We start from the raw sequence: 16,103 nt of genomic DNA, 5'->3' as shown, positions 1-16,103 counted from the left end.
ACTAAATTATGAAAAACCCCACCTAACATAAAAAAAAAGAAAAAAAAAGAAACTAACTAGATTAATCCTGAAGGTTACAAGACAAATTATTTATTTATTCACCAAGTTGGTTAATGGTAGGTGTGACATTTGCAAAAGGGGAATAACTCTCTAAATCCCTGGAGAAGATAAATTTTACAACCTGTTACATTTCAGTCTGGCTGTAGCTGTCTACTTACCACTATGGCACATCCTGTTAGTGACACATTATACAGTGGAACCTGCTTAAACCAGTTCATTCTGGAACCTAAATATGTATCGGGTTTACAGAAAGATCTGGTATATCCAGAATTTGATTTTTTTTGGTCACTATTTCATTTATAAATACATCTTGGCGGAAAACATTTCTTAATGGAATCTGAAATTGCGCCATATTCCATGTTCGTTTGATTTTTGACAATCAGCTGTTGCAGAACACTTCTGCATTAATTGATTTACACATCCACAGCTTGATTAGAAATAATTGCTTCTTCACCCATGCTGTGCACATGAATAGACAGATTATATAAAATAAAAAATTTAGTTTCCATTAGTACAGGTCCACTCTTCCAGTAGAGTGTTATGTGTGTGCTTCTTCTGAAAGTCCCTGAATACAATTACAAGATTTTGTAACTTCAAATGTAATGTACCATACTGTGTTCACAGATTACTATGATTAGAGGCAACTCATCATGCTTTTTTGGAACAAATTTATCAAGTTATATGACTTGCTACCTCAACATGTGTTTGTGGATTCGGGGGTGGGGAGGGGGGGTGGGGTGGGGGTGTGATGTGTGGAAATGTCATTAAAGGGACATTCCTGAGTTTGCTGCAATTTTTAAGAAGTTGTCGACTACCGGTAACAAAGACTTTTTAGCGATTGTAATTACATATCAAATATATTTTTTTGCATAAAATATTAGTGGTTGTATATTAAACTAATATTTGTACTTGGTTAAATTTCATTTTATTTCCTAAAAAAAAAAATCCAATTTGGGCTTCTTACAAATATTAAGATGACCAGTAACACATTGAATTCTAAACAAGAAAATATATTTAATATGTAAGTTTAATCGTAGAAATATTTTATTAGTTGGAAACATCTTACAATGCAGCAAACTCAGGAATGTCCCTTTAATAAAGGTAAATACAGTCAAACCCCTCTATAAACTGGACATCCACAGGACCAAGTAAAAAATCTGCTTTTATATGGTATCCTGTTCAGAGTGCTTGGGCCGAATTTACAAAGCCTTTTAATCTCTTACACACGTCAGGGAAAATTATGTTTTTTAACTCTTGATTAGCGATATTTCTAGTTAGTTGAAAATTGATTAGCAATTACTGTTTAAGACTCTAAAATTGTGTGACGATCTTTAAAACTTGCGTTGCGAATTGCGACGCGATACTGAACAAGATGTTCCCTGCATGTGTATCTACATAAATTTACAATGCTTAAACACCTGCGTTTAAGAAACAAAAAAGGCTTTGTAAATTTGACCCGTTATGTTCATGATCTGTACTGTTTTTTTAAGATGAAGTATTGTACAGTTTTCAGGGAATTCCAATTTACCAAGAATCTAACAATGGGATGCTTCACTAAATATTTGTTTCATGCTTATATGAAATTAAGGTTCAAGTAAGCTGTTCTGGACATACTAGGTTAGCTGGGCTGTCTGTCCAGGACAGTGGTTGATGGTTAGAAGGTAGGAAATGTTTTATTTAACAATGCACTCAACACATTGTATTTATGGTTATATGGCGTCAGACATATAGTTAAGGAGCACACAGATATTGAGAGAGGAAACCCACTGTCGCCACTTCATGGGCTACTAGTTTCGATTAGCAGCAAGGGATCTTTTATATGAACCATCCCACAGACAGGATAGTACATACCATGGCCTTCGTTACACCAGTTGTGGAGCACTGGCTGGAACGAGAAATAGCCCAATGGGTCCACCGACCGTGATCGATCCTAGACCGACCACGCATCAAGCGAACGCTTTACCACTGGGCTACGTCCCGCCCCGTTTATGTTTGTGGTTTATGAGAGAAAGAAATCAATGTAGTGCATGACCTTACACCTTATCATGGGTAGGAGCTGGTACTGGGACATGAACCCAAAACCTACCAGCCTTAAGGCCAATTAATGGCTTAACCAGTATACCACAGAAGCCAGTGAAAGCTCTATTACTATTCCATGCTTATAGGAATTGGAAGTAAAGTGAAGTTGTTTTCTTTAACAACACCACTAGAGCACATTGATTTATTAATCATCGGCTATTGGATGTCAAACATGGTAATTCTGACATGAAATCTAAGAAAGGAAACCTGCTACATTTTTCCATTAGCAGCAAGGAACCTGTTATATGCAGTATCCAACAGACAGGATAGCACACACCATGGCCTTTGATATACCATACCGAACAAGAAATCACCCAATGGGCCCACTGACATGAATCAATCCTAGACCAACCACGCATGAGGTGAGCACTTTACCACTGGGCTATGTCACTTATATAATTATTTCCCCTTTACATATTGGGAGTGGGAGCTGTGTATAATATTCATTCAGGCGGGGGGGGGGGCAGTGCCCCCAGTGCTCTCACATCCCCCTCTTATGATGCTAAAAACACCAGAAATAAGCTACTTGGTTAGTATTTTTAGCCTGATAAAGATCTTGGACCATAGAATACTGTGAACATCACTTTAGATCCATATGTAAGAAATAACCCAAGGCTATATTTTTAATGATTACTGATATTGTAGGCGGTTGTGGGTGTTTGTTAACAATGCCAGAAGCAATCAATGAACTCTATTGTGGTCAGAGTAAGCCCACAACAGATGGTGAATGATTGATGTGTAGCACAGATATGGCCACAAGAGACAAGCACTTGTGGGTAGAGAGACATGGATTGGGATGCGGAGGTGGCTAGCAAAATAAGTTGAAAATAGGAGCTACCAGAATGGAAATATATCACACCTGAATCATTCCACAACAGATGGTGAATGATAGATGTGTAGCCAAGATGGCAACAAGAGACAAGCACTTGTTGTGGTTAGAGAAACATGGACTGTGTTGTGGAGGTGGATAGCAAACGAGGTTGGAAAATAACTTCCAGCATGGGAATAGATCACACCTGGATCATTCTACAACAGATATGGTGAATGACATGTAGCAGATATATGGCCACAAGAGACTAGCACCTATTGTGATTAGAGAAACATGGACTGGGATGTGGAGGTGGATAGCAAACGAGGTTGACAAATAATGTCCAGCATGGGAATAGATCACACCTGAGGCATATCCCACATTTAAATTATAATAGGATACACATACTGTTTTAAGCTGCAGACTCTCACCTACCTATTTTATAACATTGGTTATAATACAAAATATGATGCACGGTCAGTCTGGGATCGATCCCTGTAGATGGGCCCATTGGGCTATTTCTTGTTCCAGCCAATGCACCACGACTGGTATATCAAAAGCCGTGGGATGGTAAAATTAAAAGAACCCTTACTGCTAATCGAAAAGAGTAGCCCATGAAGTGGCGACTGCGGGTTTCCTCTCTCCATAGCTGTGTGGTTCTAAACCATATGTCTGATGCCATATAACCATAAATAAAATGTGTTTAGTGCATCGTTAAATAAAACATTTGTTTGTTTCATTATACAACATCTGTTTTAATAAAAGCATGGGAATAATTCACACCCAAGACATTCAACATAAATTATAATAATTAACAACAAAAAAACAGGTCTTGTGGCTGCACACAACCACTCTTTATAAAGATCGTTCTAGCCAGTGCACCATATAACCGTAAATAAAATGTGTTGAGTGCGTCGTTAAATAAAACATTCCCTTCCTTTATTAAGAAAACATTCTGTGAAAAATACTACAACATGAAAAGAACCACATGGGTTTTAGGAAATTACAGTGAACTTGTAACCACTATGCAAAAAATCAATACAGGTTGACCCCAAAACAATATTGAGTTAACGGTACCACCCTTATATAAGCCAGAGCACCAACTTATTTTATAATTTTTGTCAAAGCATTCCACATACACAGTTGTTTTATCGTTTAGTAATAAAAATAAATTACCAAAATCCACTGGGTTACTTAAATGCTACAGAGAATGGTCTTCATTTATTGTCATCATTAAAGTAAGATTTTAAAAGCATTTCTGTATTTTATATTAATTTTTCAATGCTCTATAGGTAATGATGGTGGATTGCCTTTTTTCATGCTTTGTAACAAATTGTTACAAGGAATTGTGGAGAACTCATCCTCCAGATTGCCTTTCATAACAAGTTAATACATTTTTATTTAATATTGTTTAATGGCTGCATTTGATGGGTGAAAAATGGCATGTAACAGAACAAAATATAATTAGCATTTCTGTTGTAAATACTGATGCCATATAACCGTAAATAAAATGTGTTGAGTGCATCCTTAAATAAAACATTTCTTCTGTTGTAAATTGGGGGTAGGATTTAGCTACTTGATTGAGCTCCTGATGCCATATATCCGTAAATAAAATGTGTTGAGTGCGTCGTTAAACAAAACATTTGGTTATGGACCACACAGATATTGAGAGAGGAAACCCACTGTCGCCACTTCATGGGCTACCCTTTTCGATTAGCAGCAAGGGATCTTTTATATGCACGATCCGACAGACAGTATAACACATACCACAGCCTTTGATATACCAGTCGTGGTGCACTGGCTGGAGTGAGAAATGGCCCAATGGGCACACAGATGGGGATTGATCCCAGACCGACCGTGCATCAAGCCAATGCTGTACCACTGGGCTGTGTCCCGCCCCTTTTAAACCAGTCCTAAAGATACGACCACCCATGCCAAAGCTGTACCACTGGGCTGCATCCCACCCCTTTCATACCAGTCCTAAAGATACGACCACCCATGCCAATGCTGTACCACTGGGCTGCGTCCCGCCCCTTTCAAACCAGTCCTAAAGATACGACCACCCACGCCAATGCTGTACCACTGGGCTGCATCCCACCCCTTTCAAACCAGTCCTAAAGATACGACCACCCACGCCAATGCTGTACCACTGGGCTGCGTCCCGCCCCTTTCAAACCAGTCCTAAAGATACGACCACCCACGCCAACGCTGTACCACTGGGCTGCGTCCCGCCCCTTTCAAACCAGTCCTAAAGATACGACCACCCATGCCAATGACCACCCACGCCAATGCTGTACCACTGGGCTGCGTCCCGTCCCTTTCAAACCAGTCCTAAAGATACGACCACCCAGGCCAATGCTGTACCACTGGGCTGCATCCCACCCCTTTCAAACCAGTCCTAAAGATACGACCACCCACGCCAATGCTGTACCACTGGGCTGCGTCCCGCCCCTTTCAAACCAGTCCTAAAGATACGACCACCCACGCCAACGCTGTACCACTGGGCTGCGTCCCGCCCCTTTCAAACCAGTCCTAAAGATACGACCACCCATGCCAATGACCACCCACGCCAATGCTGTACCACTGGGCTGCGTCCCGTCCCTTTCAAACCAGTCCTAAAGATACGACCACCCAGGCCAATGCTGTACCACTGGGCTGCATCCCACCCCTTTCAAACCAGTCCTAAAGATACGACCACCCACGCCAATGCTGTACCACTGGGCTGCGTCCCGCCCCTTTCAAACCAGTCCTAAAGATACGACCACCCACGCCAATGCTGTACCACTGGACTGCATCCCACCCCTTTCAAACCAGTCCTAAAGATATGACCACCTACGCCAAAGCTGTACCACTGGGCTGCGTCCCGCCCCTTTCAAACCAGTCCTAAAGATACGACCACCCACGCCAATGCTGTACCACTGGGCTGCGTCCCGCCCCTTTCAAACCAGTCCTAAAGATACGACAACCCACGCCAATACTGTATCACTGGGCTGCGTCCCCCTTTCAAACCAGTCCTAAAGATACGACCACCCACGCAAATACCAGACCAGATTTCTAATACTGCTTTGTTGTCCTGTTCTTTCTTTCTTTCCTGCTGGTGATGTTGACCATTCTTTTGCGTTTAGCTTTATTATCAACGAACATCGACTAATGCGACACAATGATTATGTGAATGATGCCAACAACTGACCGATCACAATAACATGATTTCGCACCTGCCGTCATGCAAGAGAAATAAATCAATTTTCGTTTATGAGATATCTTGCCGTGCATAAAGCCCAATCCTTTAAGAGGAAAGGGAATTGATTATTCCAGGCCCGAAACATACTGACATGGCAAGTAATGCATTCCTGTTAATGAACTTTGGTAATAGTCGGTCTGTTAGAAAGCTGGTGACTAAATTGGTTTGCAGTGCGTACAAGTCATTGAATTTTTTTTTTAATTCAAGACATGCCTCTTCAAAGATTAAAGAATTAAAAACAGAAAAAAATGAGAAAGCCGATGCCTAAATTGGTTTACAGTACAAGTCATTGAATTTTTTTTTTTAATTCAAGACATGCCTCTTCAAAGATTAAAGAATTAAAAACAGAAAAAAAATGAGAAAGCCGATAACTAAATTGGTTTACAGTGCATACAAGTCATTGAAAACATTAGTCAAGACATGCGTCTTGAAAGATTAAAGCATTAAAAACAGGAAAACCCCAGAGAAAGCTGGTGCCTAAATTGGTTTACAGTGTATACAAGTCATTGAAAACATTATTCAAGATGGCACATGTCTATTAAAAGATTAAGCAATTTTGTTTTAATGAGAAAGCCATTTCCTTTAATGTCCAGTGTGCAGACTTGATCAGAAAATAATTCTGTGGTAAAAAGTGTGCTTTTGCAAAGAGTGGACATGGGTGCTTTAAAATATAGTAGGGCGTTGGAAAATAAAGAGGGGCTCAGGAAAATAAAGGAGGGTGGCCAAACGTGAAAGGAGGGTGGCAAAATGCTTAAATGGAGCAGCAAGAACACTGTGGCAGGTAAGCCCTGAATACAAGAGGATTGCTAGGACAGGTTTGAATGTACTTCAGTACAAAGATGGATTTTTTGTTCTGTTTCTATTCAAACAAAAGTATTAGGGTTTTTTTTGAGGGGGAGGGGGGCCAGGGTTATAAATCAATACGGGACAAAGATCAGACTAGTTGACTCTGGGTCTTTGATGTAACTGCCGACATTTTAACAAATATATTAATCTGTGTGTAACTTTGATGTTACCACTGACATTTGCACACATGGGCTGATGCAATTGATTTTTGTTTTCATCTGAACTTGAGTTTCAAAGCTTATATCCAATTAAGATTGAAGCACACTTTCTTGTGAAGCTATAATTCAATTGATGCAAGTGTCATTGTTCATCAGAGGAAACATCCATTGAATGAGTGTTCATTCACAAACCATTGCAAATCTCAAACAATTTGTTCAAAAGCCATTTTTAAAGGGACATACCCTAGTTTTTAAAGACTAAGGTATATTTGTTATTATTAGAGCTGTTTTTGATAACTGAAATCATACGTTACTTAGATTTTATTGTTTAGGTTATCCATTTCCATATATTCAAAGTGTTTTTGTGGTCATCCTGGTGTTTTTACTATCACAGAATGCATTTCTCATATTTTTTTAAAAAGCATGTGTGTCTAGCTGAGAAATAACAGTTATGGAGTCTAGTTTTAGAGAGTATTTCACCATTTCAAAGTCAGACTCGTGTTTCACTCCATTGTAACTTTGTGTTACAGGTTTGTAGAGTTAACTGAACTTAGTGTTAATTTTCATGGGCTAAAACTAGGGTATGTCCCTTTAAGAGTGACACTTATGGAGAAAATGAGATTGAAACAAATGGGTGAACTCCCAACATTCTAGTATAGTCGGTTCATGGTAGGTGTGACATTTGCAAAAGGGGAGTAACTCTATAAATCCCAGGAGAAGATCAATTTTACAACCTGGCAAAATGGCTGTGCCCGTTATAGATAATAGCCGTCACTTGTTTACCATTTTATTAATTAAATATATACCGATATACTTGTTGATTTTAAGCAATTATGTGCATTAAATATCGTTGAATATTCATACCAATCCCAAAGCCTTGCAAAATCATTCTTTTAAAGGGACAGTCCTGAGTTTGCTGCAATTTTTAAGATATTATCGACTAACAGAGACTTTTTAATGATTGTAATTACATATCAAATATATTTTTCTGCACAAAATATTAGTGGCCGTATATTAAATGTGTTTCTGATCGTTCTAATATTTGTACTAGGTTAAATTTCATTTTATTTCCTAAAATGTTTTTTACGTACGTACAAAATTATTTGAAGACAAAATCCAGTTTGGGCATCTTACAAATATTAAGATGACCAAAAACACATCGAATATACAGACACTGATATTCTAAACAAGAAAATATATTTAATATGTAAGTTTAATCGTAGAAATATTTTATTAGTCGAAAACATCTTACAATGCAGCAAACTCAGGAATGTCTCTTTAACAGATTTTAAATGACTGCTTTACATGCATGTATTAATATTACATTTTAACTTTTCAGGACATGGTGCTTGTAGCCTTTGGAAGACCCGGTTTCTACATATTGACTGTTCTGCAGTTTGTTTATCCTTTTATCGGTAAAGTGCTTATTTATTTGATGTATTTTTGAGTAGGTGTTTGCATGTTTGTATGAATGCCGCTTTTGAGAATGTGGTGTTTTATGTGTGTGTGAAAGAAACAAATATTGAAGAGACTGATGGAGATAGATGGATGAAGATAGCAGGCCATAGGATTTCCCATTTCCTAGGAAACACTTTTTCGGTTCCGTGCCGTGATCATGGGAATCCATTGGAAATGATTTTTCAGTTCCAAGAAAATTATTTTGTCATGGGAGCCCAGTTTTAATACCAGTGATTTAAATTGCAAAAATCTATGTAAAACGTTTTCAAACTCAATATAAAGTTGATTTTCGACACGTCCTCTTAATTATACGCATGCTGTTGTGATTTTGACAGCTAAATAAATAATAATAGTTTAGGCCTATGTCATTTCCTCGCATAATGAAATCACAGGAAATAGTGGGGCCTATTTGATTGCCACCTTCAGTACTCGAGCACATGCGTTACGTTGATTTTTGTCGACTTCAGTGACAGTAGTCAGAAGGTTAAATATTTTCGACAAAATTATATTTTAATTTAAATACTGTTTCTTGACCCCTATATTTAAGAGATACACTACAAATAATTAGTGCCAGTGATTTTGGTTCAAATGTGTAACGCGTTTGATTGAGCATGTGTTGGAACTCTCATTAGAGTTTACCCGAACCGGAACTGCACTGAGAAGTTCTGTTAACAGAACAATCCGAATTGGGTTTCGTAGGTACAGGCTTCGCAGCCCGGTACCGGCTCCAACCCGGAGTGAGTTCTTAAGGGCTCAGTGGGTAGGTGTAAGGCCACTACACACTCTTCTCACTCACTAACCACTAACCAACTAACAACTAACGCACTGTCCTGGACAGACAGCCCAGATAGCTGAGGTGTGTGCCCAGGACAGCGTGCTTGAACCTTAATTGGATATAAGCATGAAAATAAGTTGAAATGAAATGAAACACTCTCCAGTAGTGCGATATCAGAAACATAATTTAAAAAACAAAATGGTGATATATATACATTATATTATTTTCATTGAATAGTCGTACTCGATATAATAATCATGGGAAACAAAATTTCAGTTCCATGATTTAAAAAAAAGTAAAGTAAAGTTTGTTTTATTTAACGACGCCACTAGAGCACATTGATTTTTTATCTTATCATCGGCTATTGGACGTCAAACATATGGTCATTCTGATACTGTTTTTATCTTATCATCGGCTATTGGACATCAAACATATGGTCATTCTGATACTGTTTTTAAGAGGAAACCCGCTGTCGCCACATAAGCTACTCTTTTATGACAGGCAGCAAGGGATCTTTTATTTGTGCTTCCCACAGGCAGGATAGCACAAACCATGGTCTTTGTTGAACCAGTTATGGATCACTGGTCGGTGCAAGTGGTTTACACCTACTTATTGAGCCTTGTGGAGCATTCACTCAGGGTTTGGAGTCGGTATCTGGATAAAAAATCCCATGCCTTGACTGGGATCCGAACCCAATACCTACCAGCCTGTAGACCGATGGCCTAACCACGATGCCACCAAGGCGGGTCTGTAATTTTAATGACATACTACTGGAAATGATTGTTACCATGAAATTCGAAGGCCTGAGATAGATACAAACAAATCTCAGAGCCAGTCTATTTCTCTTCTACTAATAATTGATATTAAACCTGAAGAATTGTTGCACAATTATGACTGACATCAAATTACATAAATATACAAAAATACTAAAGTACCCGGTAGTTGAATTTTTTATTTAATTTATTTTTTTCACACATTACTATCAACAAAAAACCTTGAAGAAAAAGCTTTTAACCCAACTACCGGTACAATGTATATACCAGGGCCCACGTGGTTATAAAAGCTTTAAATTTTAGAGTCCAGACTCAATCTCTAATGACTTCATACACATGCAGTTTGTCATGACTTTTAAGTCAAAGACTCTGTTATAGTTTTGGTGCTATCCTGTCTTTGGGATGGTGCATATAAAAGATCCCTTGCTGCTAATCGAAAAGAGTAGCCCATGAAGTGGCGCCAGCAGGTTTCCTCTCTCAATATCTGTGTTGTCCTTAACCATATGTCTGGCGCCATATAACCGTAAATAAAATGTGTTGAGTGTGTCATTTCTTTCCTTCTGTTTTATAAGCACCAGGCCTGGTCATAATTTTTTGAGTTATGACTTTTCCATCATGCTGCCCTTGACATCAGAATTATGCATGCATAATTAAGCAGTACAAATTATTCATCTTTTTCTTACCATCTTCATCTTGAAATCACATTTGTCACAAAAGGCATATTACGGTAATTGGCAAAAAACTCTAGCAACACGAATTTGTCCAGGCAGCAACATTGCCATCCCACGAGAATGACTACATAATCAATCACGTGGATGATTTCATAGCTAAGAGAAACACCTTACATTTTCCACATAATAATGATATTTAATACTTTTTCTTTTTCTTCTTCTTAACTCCTTTTTTGATAAATGGATTTTCTTTCTGGGTGAAAAAACCAAATGGGACTGATGTGCATGTTGCATGTTACTTTAAAATGATGAGAGATGGGGAAAGACATGAATAATGGTTATGTAGTAGCATGACTAGAAGCTGTAAATACCACTCTTGGGATGTGTTATTAAGTTATTTTATGGGCGAGTCCAGACAGGTTTATCAGGGACAAAATTAGGTTCAGTCTCAACACCTCAACACTGTATATGTCCTGTGGTTCTGTACAGCATCAAAACGTGACACTCATGGCAATGAATTTGAGAAACGTACCTTATTAGCTAAAGCAGTAGACAGCATATGGTCCCATGCTTAAGAAATATTTCAGCATTCCACAAAGTCCAAAGACTTTAAAGGGAGGGTCAACTCAAATATGAGCCTGATGTGTTGGAAAAATGCATACCTGGACGACCAACACGTACTGACACTAAGAAATGAAAAACATGTAATTTTAGAGTTAATTAAAAAAAACCGTGATTATTCCTGGTAACTGGGGGCAGCCATTTTCTTTTGTTTCTGGTGCGTCAGGAATTCTAGCTTGGGGTGAAGGGACGTCAGCTCTGACCAACTCCAGTATGCACAGTGTAAACAAAGGCAGTCATTTACGACAGGGCACTTCTCTTTTATCAACCTGACTTGTAAAACAACATAAAAGACTTTATTATATAATAAACTATTTAACTAAATATATTTCAATTTGCATTAATAGAACAAAATGGGATCAGGTATGTTTTATTTCTTCAGTTCTAAGACTCATTCCTGACGTGACATGTTAAGTATTACGTAACCACCAGCTCGCCAGAAGGCGTATTCACTGGGATGTTACAAAATGGCTGTGCCAGTTATATATACTAACTGTCACATTTAACCGTTCTATTAATTAACTATATGATTAGACTTGTTGATATTAAGCAATATTGTGCATTATATATCGTTGAATATGCATACCAGGCCAAATGCCTTAATTGTCCCTTCCTTTAACATCTCATTGCAATGAATTTGAGAAACATTATTAGCTTACAGTAGATATCATCAGGTGCCATTCTTATGAAATGTTTTAGAAATCCACAAAGTCCAAAGACATTAACCTCATGCAGAATGAAAAGAAAAAAAATCATGAAAAATAGACTGACTTTAATTAGTTTTTTTTAATCATTATGAGCCCACTGGTGTATATATATATAAAAAAAAACTAATGATATTTGTCATCCAGTTAATGAAAATCTAGTGTGAAAAAATATCTGACTGATTTTTTTAAAAGCTAGTACCGATACATATTATTGCAGTAAGCTAGGTTCTCTTTCAGCAGTAGTAAATTAAACCAGCTGTAAAAAAAATAAAAAAATTGAAACGTACATCTCCATTTCCATTTATGTGCACTACCATTCTTGTACTGTCTAGCCTGTGTGACATGCAGCTGGTTTCCTTTGTTTCTGTCAACCAGATGTTGAAATAACTCATGTCAGACGCCAAAATGGCCATATATGGTACTTTAAAACGTGCTAAGGCCAGTTTCAAAAAGCCTTTGTACAATGTACATATTAGGATTATGAGCATTTCTCAATTTCTTTGTACATGCAAAGATTTATAAAACTGTTATTGTAAATCTATGACAGCTTTGAACCACTAATACAGCTTAAAAGGCCACATTTTATATTCCAGGGCCCATATTTTCAAAGCAATCTTAACCTACGAAATCGTAAAACCATCGTAAGCTATGACGTCACTATGGCGTGTACTGTAGTGACGTCACAACCTACGATAATTTTACGATTTCGTAGCACTAAGATGGCTTCGAAAATATGAACCCAGCCCTTTACTGGCTGCTTAACACAGGTTTTTACTGGCTGCTTAACACAGGTTTTCACTATAAACAATAATTTGTAAAAAAAACCTGTCAGCTTTATTGATACCAAATATTCATTTGTACTTATATAATGAATAAGAATTTATGTTAATATATGAGCGTTTCCCACATAAAAAAGAGTTTGGTTTATTTACGACACATTGATTTGTTGATCATCGGCTATTGGATGTCAAACATTTGGTAATTTTGACATATAGTCATCAGAGGAAACCCGCCACATTTGCACATACTGCAGCAAGGGATCTTTTATATGCACTCTCCTACTGACAGGATAGCACATACCAAGCCTTTGATATACCAGTCATGGTGCACTGACTGGAATGAGAAATAGCCCAATAGGTCCAAACCCATTGCGCATCAAGTGAGCGCATTACCACTGGCCTAAGTCCCGTCTCTCTTCCATGTAATGAAAGTTATTTAAAGCTTAAACTGTGGTCATTGGTATTAAAATCACATAGTCGTATTAAACCAAATTATCAAATGGCATCGTGCCACAAAGACGGGATTAATCTGGGAGATTAGCAGAACAGATTTCATTAACGTGAAAATGCCACATACAGATAGAAATGTAATATGAAAATAGAAGCTGGCCTTGAATGTAATTGCAATCACATCGGACTTGATAAGAAATCGGAAACTGCCCACGCAGTATACTTCCGTGGTATGAAATGTGCATGCGTAGGACTAATTATATTGAGAAGTGAAATTACTGTAGTGTGTGTGGTCACCTACAGATAGCTGTGTGTCATGTGTATGTGGCATTGTGATAAATGTACATGAAATGAAAATGAAAGGATGTTTAATGATGCACACAAAAGTATACGGAGAGAGAAACACAGAGAGAGAGGAAGATGGAGAGAGAGAGATATAGATAGATGGAGAGAGAGAGATATAGATAGATAGATATAGATAGATGGACAGAGAGACAGACAGACAGACAGAGAGACGGATGGAGAGACAGACGGACAGAGAGAGGCAGACAGACCCAGAAACAGACAAAGAGTTTGACCTCCAATAGCCAATGAGAGGGAGACAGATATAGCTATAGAGACAGAGAGAGACAGACAGACAGACAGAGTGACTGACAGAGAAACAGACAGACAGAGAAACAGACAGAGAGAGAGGCAGACAGACCCAGACACAGACACAGACTTTGACCTCCAATAGCCAATGAGAGAGAGACGGATATAGATATAGAGACAGAGAGACAGACAGACAGACAGACAGACAGAGTGACTGACAGAGAAACAGACAGAGAACAGACAGACAGAGAGACAGACAGAGAAACAGACAGACAGAGAGACAGACAGACAGAGAGACAGAGAGACCGACAGAGAGAGGCAGACAGACACAGAGAGTTTGACCTCCAATAGCCAATGAGAGAGAGACAGATATAGATATAGAGATAGACAGAGAGACAGACAGAGAGAGTGACTGACAGAAAGCGATAGACAAAGAGAGATGGAGAGACAGACAGATGGACAGACAAACACAATGTGCTTTGTTTTTACTATTTATGAAAGCATTAACAGTAAATTTATAAAATTCACCAATCCCTCATCACCTTACTTAACATAAACAAATTGTAGTGTTGTTTATTTGCTGCACCTTCACTCAAAATAGTTTGGTATTAAGTTTTACCTTTTAGTAGCCATTCAGTAGCACTAAAAAAAAGAAGAAGAAAACAAAGTTTTTATTTGAATGGTTTATTTAAACAATAATTAAATATTATTATTTAATGTTTTTTCAAATACAAAAATGCTGTAATTTAAATAAAATCGGCAACTGTGAAAGGTGAGCTGTTTACTGTCACCTCTTGTCAGCATAGTTTTTGTTTTGAGTGAACATAGCTTCACTGCAATGTGTTTATACGTCTATGTTTTTATTCAGATAGTATTATTTTATCTTAAGACTTGATTCTGTGATATTACATTAAGGCTACAGCTGTTTTTAACAAAGGGTATTTGGGAAGGAAAACTACATGTAGTGGTCATTATTCTGTACAAGTGTCAATCAAAGAAACGCCTACTTTTTTTTTCTTTTCTTTTTCACCGGTACAAACCCATTTCTGATAAACTGATAAACTTGCAGCAGAACTGATAAACTTTTTTTTTGGTTCTATACTGAACAACTAAAGAAACGCAATATTTAACTATATGTTTTCATGATCAAATTACTTAGACTGCCAAACACGGCCTAAATTGTTCACATGACATCGAAAATTTGAATAAACACCAAATTTAATGGGATTTGAACCAAATAATTTTAAATAAATACCCCCCCCCCCCCTTAAATTAAAAGGGCATAAAAATTTGGCAAAGACAATTTTGTTGTTCATCTGTCGGCTGCGCAAAACCAATATCATCATAATCAACAGATCGTTCGTGCAATAGCTGTAATTGTTAGTCTGAAAATCTAAAAACAAAATGTATTACTGTTTTTAGAAGAAAATATGCCTACATTGTCATGTGAGGAAGATACAATGTATTCATTTGAAATCAGCATCACAGTTGATACAAAGTCGGCACCGCAGTGATACAAAGTCGGCACCGCAGTGATACAAAGTCGGCATGTCTTTAAAAAGTCTTGAAAAAGTTTAGTAACATAGTTGCACATTCCCTTTGATCATGTTGCTACATGCACAAGATCATGGCATACTGGTCGAAATTCTTCTTATGTGTCGACATGTGGACGATTATGGAGAAGATGCTGCCTGTATTAAAAAAGCATTCGACTCTCTTTCCTGACTGACTATGAGATCGACACAGAGAAATTTATATCTACTATGATTTCTGTTTGTGCCGATGGTGCCAGTGTTAATATGGGCTCTAGCTATCAGAGGGACTTGTACACATACGCAAGTGCACGACAACAGGAAGTGGTTCCTCATTCTTCATTGTGCCAACCACAGACTGGAACTTGCAATAAAAATGTTCTCAAAAGAGGCACCGTTTTCACCAAAGTTGATGAGATGATGACACTTTTTGTGTGGGTTATATTTGTTGTATCTGTGAAAATGTCCATCACAGGTGAATTTGAAAGGAAAGTCTGGCAAGCTAGCACAGTACCATGTACTATTTTTTACACTGTGCCACCCCTGGAACCGAT

General features: G+C 37.9%; 1 protein-coding gene across 1 annotated transcript in view; it reads left to right on the top strand.

The window, feature by feature from the left end:
• LOC121380586 (putative sodium-coupled neutral amino acid transporter 11) overlaps positions 1–16,103 on the top strand; it is a 136,617-nt gene that overhangs the window by 92,008 nt on the left and 28,506 nt on the right. Inside the window, exon 5 of the mRNA XM_041509470.1 lies at positions 8,532–8,607. Coding sequence (XP_041365404.1) covers positions 8,532–8,607 — 76 coding nt within the window. The remainder of the gene's footprint in view (positions 1–8,531; positions 8,608–16,103) is intronic.

Source organism: Gigantopelta aegis, chromosome 9, assembly GCF_016097555.1.
Source record: "Gigantopelta aegis isolate Gae_Host chromosome 9, Gae_host_genome, whole genome shotgun sequence".
Taxonomy (NCBI): domain Eukaryota; kingdom Metazoa; phylum Mollusca; class Gastropoda; order Neomphalida; family Peltospiridae; genus Gigantopelta; species Gigantopelta aegis.
Note: the sequence above shows the minus strand (reverse complement) of the source record. Positions and strands in the feature narration are given on the sequence as shown.